The following is a 14,672-nucleotide window of genomic DNA, read 5'->3' as shown; positions in this document are numbered from 1 at the left end:
ATGGGGAAATGCTCTACTTGAGATGATTACTGACCATTCAATGACACAATGGATACAAGAGAACACTAGGTATAGAAATGAAGAAGAACCATCGAGGCTAGACTTAATAATTACATCTGAACCTAGAATAGTGGACAAGATTGAATATAAAACACCAATAGGTAAAAGTGACCACATATTGATTGAACTGGAACTTAATGAAGAAAAATATATGAAAAGAAATGAACAATATAGAAAAGGAAGAATGATGTATGAAAAAACAAACTTTGATAAAATAAGAGAATTCTTCCAACAAGAAAACTGGGAAGAAATATACAAAGAAGAAACATCAGTGGAAGAGAAATGGAATATTTTGACAAAAATTTACAAAGAAGGAGTGGAAAAGTATGTCCCAAGACAAAAACAAGAAAAAGAATATGTAAAATGCTGGTACAACAAAAGTTGTAGGGAGTTAAAAGACAAAAGAGACAAAGCCTGGACCGGATGGAAAAAAGACAGAAGACCTGAAAAATGGAAAATATATACTGGTTATAGAAATGAATATGTACAAAAGTGCAGAGAGGAAAAAAGAAAATATGAAAAAGATGTTATAGAAAAGTGTAAAGATCAACCAAAACTATTCTACAGATTTGTAAACAATAAACTGAAAAACAAACAAGACTTGGAGAAATTAAGACAAGGAGGAGTTGAATACACTGAGGAAATGGAAATGGCAGAAATTATGAACAAACATTTTAAATCAGTGTTTACAAGGGAAAATATACAACCTGAAGAGATTGAGTGGAAGGAAAAAGTCCCCCCTATGGAAGAAATAGAAGTAACGAAGAATGAAATATTGACACACTTGGGTAATTTTGATGTCAGAAAATCGCATGGGCCAGATGAAATAGCAAACTGGATTCTGAAAGAATGTAGGAATGAACTGGCAGACAAAATACATAGCATAATAAGCAGTTCCTTAAAAGAAGGAAAAGTTCCAGAAGATTGGAAAAAAGCAAATATAGTACCTATATATAAAGGAGGAAATAAAGAAGAACCTACCAACTATAGACCAGTCTCTCTAACAAGTACAATAGCAAAAATATGTGAAAGAATTATCAAAAGTAGATGGGTAAAATACTTGGAAAAAAAACAACGTACTAAATCCAAGGCAATTTGGATTCAGACAAGGACGATCATGCGTCACCAATTTAATATGTTTCTATTCAAGACTAATAGATATAATACAAGAAAGAGATGGATGGGCTGATTGTGCATTTCTAGACCTAAAAAAAGCTTTTGACAAAGTACCACATAAGAAGTTGCTTAAGAAATTAGAATATGAAGGAGGAATACAAGGTAAATTGCTAAATTGGATGGAAGACTTTTTGCAAGAAAGAAAAATGAGAGTAGTGATAAGAGATCAGCACTCAAAATGGAATGAAGTAATAAGCGGTGTCCCGCAGGGAACAGTTCTGGCCCCAATAATGTTTGCTATATATATTAATGATATGGATGAAGGAATTGAAAGCTATATGAGCTTCTTTGCAGATGATGCAAAATTACTGAAAAGAGTGAAAACTGAAGAGGATTGTGAATCACTACAGAGAGATCTAAATAAAGTACAAGAATGGAGTAGGAAGTGGGAGATGGAGTTCAATACAAAAAAGTGTAGTATAATGGAATTTGGAAAAAGCAAAAACAGAATAACAGGATCATATAATTTGGGAGAAGAAGGAATAAAAAGAGTAGAAAATGAGAGGGACCTGGGAGTCATTGTTATGAATAATATGTCACCTGAGAAACATATAAATAAGATTTTTGGAGAAACTTATAATTTAATAAGAACAATCAAAGTGGCATTTACATACCTGGATGAAGAAATGGTGAGGAAAATCCTAATCACCCTGATAAGACCAAGATTGGAATATGCAGCAACGATATGGTCACCAAGTACAAAAAAATGTATAAAAAAACTTGAAAGAATACAAAGAGCAATTACTAAACTGGCACCAACACTCTCAAAACTATCATATGAAGAGAGACTACAAAAACTTAAACTACAGACACTAGAGCAAAGAAGAGAGAGAGGAGATTTGATAGCTATTTACAGAATCATGAAAGGCATAGAAATTACTGATAGAGAGAATCTGATAAAATGGGATGACAGAAATACAAGAGGACACGGAAAGAAAATAAAAAAAGACAACTATAGAAGAGATTTGAAAAAGAACAGCTTTCCTCACAGAGCAATAGACAGTTGGAACAAGTTAGATGAGAAAGTGGTGTGTGCAAAAACAATACATGAATTTAAAAATAGTTTAGATAAAATGAGATATGAAGACGGGACCTCACGAGCATAGCTCCCCTTCCCGTAAAATACAACTAGGTAAATACAACTAGGTAAATACATGGGCCTGATGGAATAGTGAACTGGATATTGAAAGAATGTATAATTAAAATTACAGACAAAATACACAAGATAATGACTTCTCACTTAAAGAAGGAAAAGTACCACAAGATTGGAAAAATGCAAATATTGTATCAATATACAAAGGAGACAAAGAAAATCCAACAAACTATAGACTGGTATCCCATATAAGCACAATTGCAAAAATATGCAAAAAAGTTATTAAAAATAAATGGATTAATCACTTGGAAGAGAACAATATACTAAACCCTAAACAATTTGGATTTAGAGGTGGAAGATCATGTACTACAAACTTACTATGCTTTTACTCAAGATTAATAGAAATAATACAAGAGATGGATGGTCAGATTGTGCTTTCTTAGACTTACAAAAGGCTTTTGACAAAGTACCACACAAAAAGCTACAAAGACAAATTGAAATAATAGGTTGAACACAAGGAAAATTATTGGAATGGATGAAAGATTTCTTGAACAGGAGAAAAATGAGGGTGGTAGTTAGAGACAAGAACTCAAATTGGGAAGATATGATAAGCAGAGTCCCTCAAGGCTCTGTATTGGCTCCATTAATGTTTGCTATTTATATAAATGACGTGGATGAAGGCGTGGAATGTTATATGAACTTCTTTGCAGATGATGCGAAACTATTAAAGAGAGTAAGTACACAGGAAGATTGCAAATCTTTTCAAGAAGACCTGGACAAAGTCTGGAAATGGAGTAAAAAATGTGAAGTGAAGTTCAACATTAAGAAATGTAATATAATTGAATTTGGAAAAAGCAAAAATAGAATCTTGGGTCAATATGAAATTGGTACAAAGGATGTTAAGAAAATAAACTTGGAAAGGGACCTAAGAGTACTATCTCAAATGACGTGACACCAGACAAACGTCAACAAATTAGTAGGAGAAACTTAATTTATCAAGATCAATTAAAGTGGCCTTTGACTATATGGATGAAGAAATGCTAAAGAAATTACTAGTTACATTGATAAGACCAAAATTGGAACATACTCAGAAAGTCAAAGAATTGAATTACTTTGCTTGACAATCACTTTGTTACTCTTGTCCTCTGTTTACACAACCCTTTTCTTGCGTATCTTTCCTCTATGACCTCCACCCCTTTCCAATTCTTTCTCCATCACATCCTATTCCATCCTGTACGTGGTAATGATTAGATGTTTTGTGTAGTTGATGTTCTGGAGACTTTAGTAACATCCCTATTATTTTATAATTGCGCCTTCACAATAAATGAGCTGAAGTTATTTGTGTTTCTGAATCAAAGTTGAAAAAATACATACATATATGAATATGTATATATATATAATATATATATATATATATACATGTATATATATATGGAACTATGTATATGTATATACATTTAAGAGTTACATGACTTTTGCGATAAAATGTCAAAAAAATCTCATTCACCTCAAGAATAACCACCGGTCTTTGTTTGCAGGCACCGAAGTCATGACATTGTTATGACTAATCCATAAATCTGGCAAGACTAGAATAAAGATGACTCTGGGACAAAAGAAAATGAGGTCATGCCACAGGGTACTATGAGGGTTGCCCCCACCTCCCACAGAACGTGCAACAAATGGCGCTGCCAAAATAAAAGCAATAGGAGGGGGTGGGGAGGAGCAGAAGGAGGAAAGAGGAAGAGGAGGAAAATTGGAAGAGAGGCTGTAAAGAAATTTTCATTCTCTTCCCCCTCTTCCTCCACCTCCTCCTCATTCACTTCCCCTTCCTCCTCCACTTCCTTATCTCTCTCCTGGTCCCCTATCTCTTCCTCCTTTTCCTATTGTTGTTCTTACTTCTTTTCCTCTCTCTACCTCCTCCTCCTCTTCCTTCTCATCCTCATGCCACTCCTCCACATCTTCCTCCTTCTCTTCATCCATTTTCTCTGACGGGAGGAGGACGAGTGGAAAACAGAGAAGGAAGAGAAGGAGAATAAAGAGGAGGAAAGAGAAAGGAAAAGGAGGACGGAGAGGAGGAGAATGAGGGGGAGGAAAGAGAGAGGAAAAAGAAGAAGAAAAGGAGGAGGAAGCAGACGAAGAAGAGAAGAAGGAAGAGGAGGAGGAAAGGGAGGGGAGGACGAGGAGCAAAAGAAAGAGATGGGGAGAGGAGGAAGAAGAGAGGGGGAGTTGGGAGGGGGAGGAGGAGGAGGAAGAGAAAGAAGAAGAAGAGTAAAGGAAGAAAGGAGTGAGGAGGAGGAGGGTTACTAAGGGAAAGAGGAGGGAAAATAAGAGGATGAACAGGAGGAAGAAGATGAGGAAGAGGTGAAAAGAGGAGGAGGAAAACAAGAGGAAGAAAAAGAGAAAGATAAGGAAGAGAGGGGAGGAGGAGGGTGAAGAGGAAGAAAAAGAGAGAAAAATAAGGAAGAGAGGGGAGGAGGAGGAATGAAGGAAGACCAGACTGGAGGAGGGGGAGCAGGAGGAAGGGGGAGTAAATAAAGACAGAAGAGGTTAGAGGAGGAGGAGGAAGAGGAGGAGGACGAGGAAGAGCAGGAGGAGGAGGAGGAGGAAGAGCAGGAGGAAGAGCAGGAGGAGGAAGAGGAGGAAGAGCAGGAGGAGGAGGAGGAGGAGTAGGGAGAGTAAGAGGATGAGGAGTAGGAAGAGGACAAAGAGGAAGAGGGGAAAAAACCAAAGCAAAGGAGGAGGAGGAAGAGAATGAGGAATAGGAGAGGCGAAAGAGGAGGAGAATGTAGAGAGTGATGATGGTGATGACAGTGAGCAGGGGGAGGAGTAGGAGGGAAAGGAGGTAAAGGAGGTGGCAGAGCAAGAGAAGAAGGATGAGGAAAAAGGAGGAGTATGAAGAAAAAAGGAAGAAAAAAGGAGGAGTAGAAGGAAGAAGAGGAGAAGAAGGAGGAGGAGGAGGGGAAGTGAAGGAGGAGGGGGGAAAAAGAAATAATTTTTCTGTATTTTGACTGGAGAAAAGCAGCAGCACCAGTAATATGAATATTTGTAGAGTCAGAATTAGTAATAACAGTAGTTGTGGGTGGAGGAGGAGGAGGAGGAGGACAAGGTGGAAGAAGAGTAACAGAGAGGAGGCAGAAAGAGGGAGGGGAAGAAAGAGCAAGAGAAAGAAAAGTAGGAGGGGGAGGGAGAAGAGGAGGATAGGGAGAGGGTAGATGAGGATGAGGAGGAGAAGGACGAGAGGGGGAGGAGGAGGGGGAGGTGTCGGCGGCAGTAGCAGCAGCAGCAGCAAGTAGAAAATAAAAATGAGCCAGGGAACTCGGGAGGAGGAGGAGAAGAAGACGGAAAAGGAAGAAGGAGGATAGGAAAAAGAGGAGGAGAGGAGAAGGAGTAGAAATTGGAGGAAAAGAAGTAGGAGAAAGAAAATGAGGAGGACGAGGAAGAAGAGGAAGAAGAAGAGTAGGAATACAAGGAGGAAGAGAAGGTGGAGGAGGAAGAAGGAGAGAGATAAGGAGGAGCATGATGAGGAACATGAGAAGGAGCATAAGTAGGTGGAGGAGGAAAATGAGGAGGAGGAGGAGGAGGACGAAGAAAAGTAGGAAGGAGAAGAGGAAAAAGGTGGAGGAGGAAGGAGAGGAAGAGAAAGATTAAGTTTAAGAGAAAGCATAGGAGGAGAAGGAAGAGATGGAGGATTAAGGTTAGAAGGAGGAGAAAGAGGAGATAGAGGAGCAGGATGGAGAAGAAGAAGAAAGAGATGAAGGAGAAGAAGGAGGAGGAGAAGAAATAGGATGAGGAGAAGGAGGAAGAGGAAAATGAGGAAGAGGAGAATGAGAAGGAACAGGATAAGAATGAGAAGGAAGAGGAGGAGGAGGAAGAGGAGGAGGAGGAGGAGGAGGAGGACGAGGGCAATGACAAGTAGGATGAGGAGAATAAGAATGGGGGGGGGGGAGAACTGGGAAGAGGAAGAGAATACAGAGGAGGAGAGGGGGGGAGGTGCAGAAGGAGGAAAGGGAGAGAGGAAGGAGGGTATGTAAGGGCGAGAAGAGGAAGGAGGAGGGGGCAGTGAAGGTGAACAGGGTAGGAGGGAGATGAAAGGAGGTAGGAGGTAGCAGGGTGGGAGAGGAGCGGAATGCAGGATCTTGGGTTACTGAAGAAATGGGTCACATATGAGGTGACATCTGGCAAGAAAGGTCATTCGGGGTGAAGGTCAAAGGCCACAGATCCCAAGGCTTCGAAGAGAGTGGGCCCAGGGACAAGGAACAAAATAGCGTGTCCCTTTGTGCACCGAAAGAAAAGAGAAAACGAAAATTTGCTATGTAGCCATACGAAGAAAAATAACTGAAAAAAAGGGGGTCACAGAGGGAAGCAAATCCGAGAAAGCAGTCGAGCTCATGCGCGCTTGAATGAGTAGACGCATGTGAAGTGAAGGAGCACCTTGGTTGTGGCGATGGCCGGATTGCATCATCCTTCGGATCTCTTCAACGGCACCCAAGCTTTGGCTCAGAGAGTCCCGTTCCGGCACTGTGGATTGGGCCGGGGCGGACGGGGCAGAGCCAGTCCATGGGCCGCCACCACAGGATCGTCAGTTAGCACAAGGGTGAGGGGGGGAAGGGAGAGGGAGAGTGGGAAGTGAGGATAGAAAGGAAGGGCAAATAAGTAAGAGTAATTAAGTAGTACTGTACTCTTTTTATGAGTGGACAGATAAACATAAACTATCACGACAGATATGATTCAGAGACGAGGCCAATGAGACAGACATCAAAACACGAAACGGGAAAGGAAAATTGGAGAGTGGGAGGCATGGTGGAGGGGGGGGAGGCAAAGGGGAAGGAAGAGGAGAGAAGGGAAGGGTGTGGGTGAGGGGATGAGGTAGGGCAATGTTAGGTGATGGCGCAAAGGTGAGAGGGATGGAGACAAAAGAGGGAGGATGGAGAGGATAGGGAGTACAAGGGAAAAATGGAGGAAGGGAAAGAGGGAAAGGGAAGGGGGAGGGGAGGGGAAAGGGGTAAGGGAGAAAGGGAAGGAAAAAAGGAGAGAGGGAAGGAAAGGAACAGAGAGGGGGAAGGAGGACGAAGGTGAAGGAGAGAGGGGAGTGAGAGGGAAGGGGGATGGGAAGGAGGGGTGGAAGGAAGGAAGGAAGGAAGGAGAGAGAGAGAGAGAGAGAGAGAGAGAGAGAGAGAGAGAGAGAGAGATGGGGGAGAGGACTGGGGAAGGGAGAAGAGAAAGGACAGGGGGAGGAGGTGGAGGGGGAAGGGGAAGGGGAGAAGGAGAGGATAATGTATCTTGTCGGCAATAGCCAGCACTTTTATCCCTGAGGACAATATCATACAGGAGAGATCCAATCAATCACAGAGGCAGTAAAAGAAAGAGTTATGGAGGGAGGCAGAAAGGAGTGGTAAAAGATGTTAGAAAGTCATTAGCACTCTTTTCTGAGCAGAGGTTTCTCTCGAATTTTGAAATAATGTTTTGTGACTGGTCCATCGGGGTGTCGCTTAAAACTTATATAGTCCTGGGAGAGAGGAAAGGGATAAAAGATAAAGGGAAGAAGGGAGGAGGGAGATGGGTGAGGAGGGAAGGGGAGAGGTGAGGGAGGAAGGGGAGATGGGGATGAGGGAAAAAGGGAAGGAGGAAAGGAGGGAGGGAGGGAAGGAGAAAAGGAATGAAGGAGAGACGAAGGAGGAAGGTACGAAGATAGATCGACAATGTGCAGGTATGAAGTCAGACTTGTTCCACAAATTGTTATTTAACAATATTTGGTTGGTCAGTCCTTATTTGTTCTCATGCACTCCAGCTTTCTCTTCTGGTTACCCACAGATGTTTTCATTCAGCTTTTATGTGGTTCGGAACGCGAATGTACATTAGAGAGACTTTTTGACAAAAATGAATCCTCTATAGCCTTATTTCCAACAACTGCAACAATGCAAAATGATCTTAATGAAATATCATTATAGTTACCTAAGATTTTAGTCAAACTTAAGTAATCTGAAAATATAGTATTTTTTTTCTAATAATTTTTCAATAATCAGTTGGTAACTTTCTGCACTGTTGCAACCATTACTCAAATGTGATGTCATGATGTTTAAAGGCGAAAGGGAATCACATTGGGCGAAAGCCTCCAACAACTAACATTTTTCAAAACAATGATGGGGAAAGGGTGGAGAAAACATGTGGTGGTAAGACAAATAATTTATATATGTATATATATAGAATGTATCTATATAGATATATATATATATATATATATATATATATATATATACATATATATATATATATATATATATATATATATATATATATATATATATATATATACATACTTTTGACTTTGCTTACCTCCCTTGTAATGGGGGAAAATCCTTTGGTATGTGTAGGACATTTGGAACAAACTGGACAATGAAATAGTGTGTGCAAAAACCATTCATGAGTTTAAGAGAAAACTAGACACTGCGAGATACAAAGGCAGGACACCACAAGTGTAGCTCCCCTTCCCACAAAATACAACTAGGTAAATACATACACATACCAAGGGCTTTTTCCCCATTACAACGGGGGTAACCAAAATCAAATGGCATAAATCCATTCCCACCCATTTCATCCCTGCATCTTGCCCATTGCCCTGGGTCAGAAGCAATGTAGAAAGACACAGCACATCCACAGCAATACTGCTTCATTCAACCGGCGACCCTCCTCTCTCCGTCTCCTCACGGAGAAAAAGCAACAACCATACACAACCCTTCTCCACTCACCCCTATCTTCTCCCTTCTTTCCTCAACAGACATCTACCTCTTTCTCAATGCCCCTTTCACCCCATCCATCCATCTCATCCTTGGTTGACTCCTCATGTTCACTCCTTCCACCTTTGCATTCCGCACTTCCTTTACTTATCTTTCTTCACTCATTCTTTCCATGTGTCCAAACCATTACAACACTTTTTCATCAACCCTATCTCCCAACTCCTTTTCTACCCCAACTCTCCTTCTTGCCTCCTCATTTCTCACTCTATCCAGCCTAGTAACCTCTATCATACTTCTCAGACATTTAATCTCAAACACATTTAAAAACTTCTTTCTCTCTCATTCCAGGTTTTTGGCCCATACAGAGCTGTTGGTAGAGCGCTGAACTGGGAAGCAGAAGTGCTCCCAGTAGCCAGTTCGAATCCTGCCCAGGGCCGAAATTATTTCGGTATCGCTGTGCCTCGGGTCGTTACTCTGACTCTCGTGGGCGGGGAGTTGGGGGTGTGTGTGTGTGTGCAAGGTCATAGCATTACCCATAGATCGGACCTACGAGCTCTGAGCTCTCTTCCAGGAGGGAAATAGCTGTCGATCACGAGTCCAACACGTGATCCAAAGACCAAAGTGAATATAATTTCCTCTTAGCATCCATTACCAAATGTATATTTCTCACTACACTTTTTAATCCTCCAAGGCATTTACTTGCTTCTCTCAATCTACATTTTACCTCCACCTCCACTCCTTTCCTGCCACATTCGCTCCCTAGTATCTAAAGCTGTCCACTTCCTTCATCCTCTCTCCCTTAATACTCACTTCTAATTTGCTACCATCCTCTCCCCTTGTATATCTCATTACCTTACCTTTACCCACATTTACCTTCAACTTCCTTCTTTTGCACACCTTCCCAAACTCCGTCAATAACTTCCTTAATCCCTCCTCTGATCATGCCACAGGTGCAGTGTCGTCAGCAAACAACAACAGCCTTATCTCCCACCCATTTCTTCCCCACGTTACTCCACTTCCATTCACCCCCTCCCTCCCTCTTATCTTGGCTCCTCTTGGATGATGGTTCATCCCTGCATCTTGCCCACTGCCCTGGATCAGAAGCAATGCATCAAGACACAGCATATCCACAGCAAGGCCGTTTCATTTCATCGGTGACCCCCTCTCTGTCCCCTCATGCAGAAAAAGAGAAGACGGGGAGAAATCCCTTTGGACTGCGTCAAAATATCATTCACACATACTCCCTCACCTCCCCATCCCCCACCCTCTCAGTTTCATGCATCACAGCATCATCCATACACAACCATTCTCCACTCATGCCTATCTTCCATCTTCTCCCTTCCTTCCTCAACAGACATTCCCCTTTTTCCCAATGCCCCTTTTACCCCATCCATCTCATCTTTGGTCGCCCCATCATGTTCACTTCCTCCACCTCTGCCTTCCACACCTCTTTTACTAATCTTTCTTCTCCCATTCTTTCTGTGTCCAAACCATCCTAATACTCATCAACTGTATTTCCCAACTCCCTTTCCACCCTCACCCTCCTCCTCACCTTGTTTCTCACTCTATCCAGCCTTGCAACCCCTACCATACTTCTCAGGCATTTCATCTCAAACAAACTAGATGTTGTGAGATACAAAGATGTGTCACTACAAGCATAGTTCCCATTCCCATGTAAGAGAACTAGGTAAATACCCATTTAAACTCTTCCTCTCCTATGTTCCATGTTTCAGCCCCATACAATGCTGTTGGCACAATCACTCCTTCATACAATCTCCTCTTTGCATCCATTTGCAAATGCCTATTTCTCATTACACTTTTCAATCCCCCAAGGTATTTACTTGCTTCTCTAAATCTACATTCCACCTCCACTCCTCCTTTTCCTCCCACATTTGCACCCATGTATCTAAAGCTATCCACTTCCTCCAGTCTCCCTCCCTTAATACTTACTTCCAATTAGCTGTCACATTCTCTCCTTGTACATCTCATCACCTTACTTTTACCCACATTTATCTTCAACTTATATATATATATGTATATATATATATATATATATATATATATATATATATATAGTTACGACTACAGACTCGTCGTTGTGAAGATTTCATTCAGACGCACATGCGCGCATGTACGTATGGTGACTCGGACTATGCCGGCCGTTCCCACGGTAGGCTTGGTGGACTTCTCGACATCCAACTGTCAGTAATCGACGTAAGAATACTGTTAAAGTGATGAATTATATATTTATGATGTATTCCATTCTTTTTGTACACTGTCAACCATATTCTATACATTACATATAGATTTATGTATGTATATTGTCTTGTGGATCTCTCTTGTCAATCTTACGAGTTGATTTACGTAAGATAAGAGAAATTACATATTCTCTTAATCTTCGGACGCCGGTGAGAAAGATCTGTGCCTACGTGAGGTATATCCACGTCTAAAGACTCTTAAAGTGATGAATTCTATTCATCGGATTGTATTTCGTTCCTTTTTGTGCTTTGACAAACTATTCCATACTTTGCATATGAATTTATGTATGTGTATTACCTTGTGGATCTATCTTGTCAATCTTAGGATTTGATTTACGTAAGATTAAAGAAATTGCATATTTTCGTCGTTCTCGGACGCCGAAACGCCGGTGTGGGCATTCATAGCTTACATTGCGTTCTGGGAGAAATTGCGTGTGAACCAATATTTTGGCAACTGCGTCCCTAACTTACATTTACGTACGTATAGATATTCATATAAAAACTATTAAGTTTCTGCTTATCTAAGATTGACAAGGTAACTTTATCAAATATTATTTTCTATTCATTGATGTAAAGAATATCCGTGTATGTACTAGGAAATATTCCTAAACACTCTTGTTAATCGTCGCGTCTAGCGACACTTGGCATCTCTCCGGATCTTACGGAGAAGAGTCTATATATATCGTTGCTTGTAACGGTCAAGTTGGACTCTGCTTATCGGAGCCCCATTGCACTTGTCCACTACGTTGGACTTAGACATTATAGTCGTAGTTTCATCTCGACTTGTATTTTCTCGAATCTTTGTGGACTCTTGCTTATCAGAGCTCCCCATGTACTCGTCCACTTTGTCGGACTTAGACTTAGTCGTAGAATTTTCTCGACTTTGTAATTTTTTTACGTAAATTATTACGTAGGACTTAGTTTCCATTCTGATGGTCGATATTTCTCGACCTTACCACTTATTGTCTTTAAGACTATTTTTTTTGTTATTGATTGTCGATATTTGATCGACACTTATATATATACGTGTCTTGGCAATACTAGCCTTTTATGTTCTGTGAATTTACGTGTTTCGGACATTGTACTTTTCGCTAGTTTTGGCGACTTCTGTTTTTCGATCATTGTTTATTTGTATCTTTTTTAGAAGGAAATAATCATTCTTAAACAGAACTCTAGTTTTGAACCTGGCCCTTCCCCATAGGCGTCACAATATATATATATATATATATATATATATATATATATATACATAATATATATAGATATATATATACACACACACACACACACACACACACATATATATATATATATATATATATATGTATATGTATATATATATATATGTATATATATATATATATATATGTATATATACACCATGAGTAAACACATGCATTCCAATATAACTCAAGTGAATGAATAATCAAACTAAAGTTACATTAATATTGGAGAGAACTAATAGACAAAGTCTTATATTTAGATATGGAAATGTACCATATGTAGTTCAGAAACTTAGTAGATAAAAAGTTAAGACTGGAGTAGTGTTGGACTGCCAATATAAGCATAAATGTTGTAGAAGAAAGGATACTGGTCATCGGAATATGAGTATAGATGAAGAAAAACAAGAGCTAAAGGGACACTGGAAGTTATATACAGTTGGTATCAAGCAAATAAGGTCACAAAATTAAGGTTGAGTTGCTGGTTCTAAGGCACTGATTAAGCTTAATATAGAATCAGGGAACCTCTCAAGGTTTGAGACAGTGTGCTGGCACCATGGAGAGATCCAGGATTTTTGCTCATGGCTGATTGGTCATGGACTGCTACTAGGAGGCGGGCAGAAGCCAAGGATATTGGCAGAGGTAACAAAAACTGAAGCAGGAGTCAATGAGAAAGTGAAGTCAAGGAAAATAGAGAAATGCACTCACGAGAATGATTGTGGAAGACCAAAGTGCAAAAAAGTAGAATGGTGGAGTAGGCGAGGGTTGCGGAGGAGCATAGGAAGGCAAAGGATGAAGTCTTACAGGAGGGGTAAATGGGACAAAAGAGAGGTGTCCAAGACAAAGCACAAAGTACCAGAAGAAGGAAGAAGAGCAGGACCCAATATTGTCACATAGGCTCTTACTAACAGGGAAGACCTTGCAAGCTGTCCAAAAATTAACAAGACATAGCCAACCTGTGAAGGGTTGTTATTGTACTGGGAGAAAAAATGCAATGAAGGAATAAGGTGAGAAGGAACAATGCATACTGGTTGAAGAAATTATGTATTTAAGTTAACTGTGTAACAGCCTATGGCAGCCATCTTATCTGTTTTGTAGTTGCCTGCGGAAACCTCAAGCTGGTCGACTCACCATGAATGCCGGGGGCACCTGTGAATGACATTGCTGGAGGACCTGGTGGGCCAGGGGGTCCTGGTTTCCCTTCAATGGACATCCCAGGGGGTCCCTGGGGATGCAAAGAACAAAGATTATTTAGGGACTAACATCATTAAATGGACATCATATATATTAACTCCGGAGTACCTTTCGCCTTTGGCCCTAAAACAAGTCTCCAACAACTTGCCTGATCACCAGGAGGTCCAGGTGGACCAGGGATAGGTACTTTTAGGCCGATACCATCTCCTGGTAGCCCTGGGGACCCAGGTTTCCCAGGGTATCCTGGAGTCCCAGGAGGTCCTGGAGGTCCTGGAGGTCCAGGAGGGCCTTTTGGAGCATAGGGTGCGTAGGTTCCTTCGACATCTGAACTGGTACCACCCTGGTTGGAACAAATCACTGTGTCAGATTTGAATGACAATGTCATTCATAAAATATTATCTATTTTTGTGAATTGTTATAGATGTGTGATTAATGAATCATCATACACACATATTGCTAGTTATAAATGTTAATTGTGATTTTGGTTGCCATGAGTAATTAAAAATCTTGAATGTTCTATTATTTGCATGAATGATCTCATAATTGCGAGATGCCATAAAGAATATTTTGGAGTGACATCACTACTGGGTATAAATACTCAAGCGTCATAATAGACCAGCAGTCTGTCATAATATATTCAACAATAATGATTTCCTGGAGATACAACATGCATAAAAAAATTGGATGATTAATTCTCGAGTAGAAGTACAGCAAAGATGATCAAATAAGTAAGTTCCTCACCCAGATGCCATTGAAAAGGCTTCCTGAAGAAGACCCTGCTGGTCCAGGAGGACCTGGGGGCCCTGGTTCACCTCTCGATCCCTTGGTGCCAATGCCTGGGAGTCCAGGAGGCCCAGGAGCTCCGTTCTTACCCTGTCAATGAAGGTTTCATAAACACCTTGGAATATGAATAGAAAACAAGAGTGAAATAAACAGT

At 40.8% G+C, this 14,672-nt stretch overlaps 1 protein-coding gene across 6 annotated transcripts in view; it reads right to left on the bottom strand.

Annotated features, from left to right (window-relative positions):
* Positions 1-14,672, bottom strand: part of LOC143038861 (uncharacterized) — a 603,232-nt gene that overhangs the window by 16,369 nt on the left and 572,191 nt on the right. For all 6 annotated transcript variants that reach the window (XM_076208495.1, XM_076208497.1, XM_076208499.1 and 3 more), the window contains 3 exons: positions 14,477-14,608; positions 13,884-14,075; positions 13,673-13,766 (listed from right to left, as the gene is read on the bottom strand). In XM_076208495.1, coding sequence (XP_076064610.1) covers positions 13,673-13,766; positions 13,884-14,075; positions 14,477-14,608 — 418 coding nt within the window. The remainder of the gene's footprint in view (positions 1-13,672; positions 13,767-13,883; positions 14,076-14,476; positions 14,609-14,672) is intronic.

Source organism: Oratosquilla oratoria, chromosome 25 (assembly GCF_046742065.1).
Source record: "Oratosquilla oratoria isolate Oo_2021 chromosome 25, ASM4674206v1, whole genome shotgun sequence".
Lineage (NCBI taxonomy): Eukaryota > Metazoa > Arthropoda > Malacostraca > Stomatopoda > Squillidae > Oratosquilla > Oratosquilla oratoria.
The sequence above is the reverse complement of the archived record's forward strand: the minus strand, read 5'-3'. Positions and strand labels throughout refer to the sequence as shown.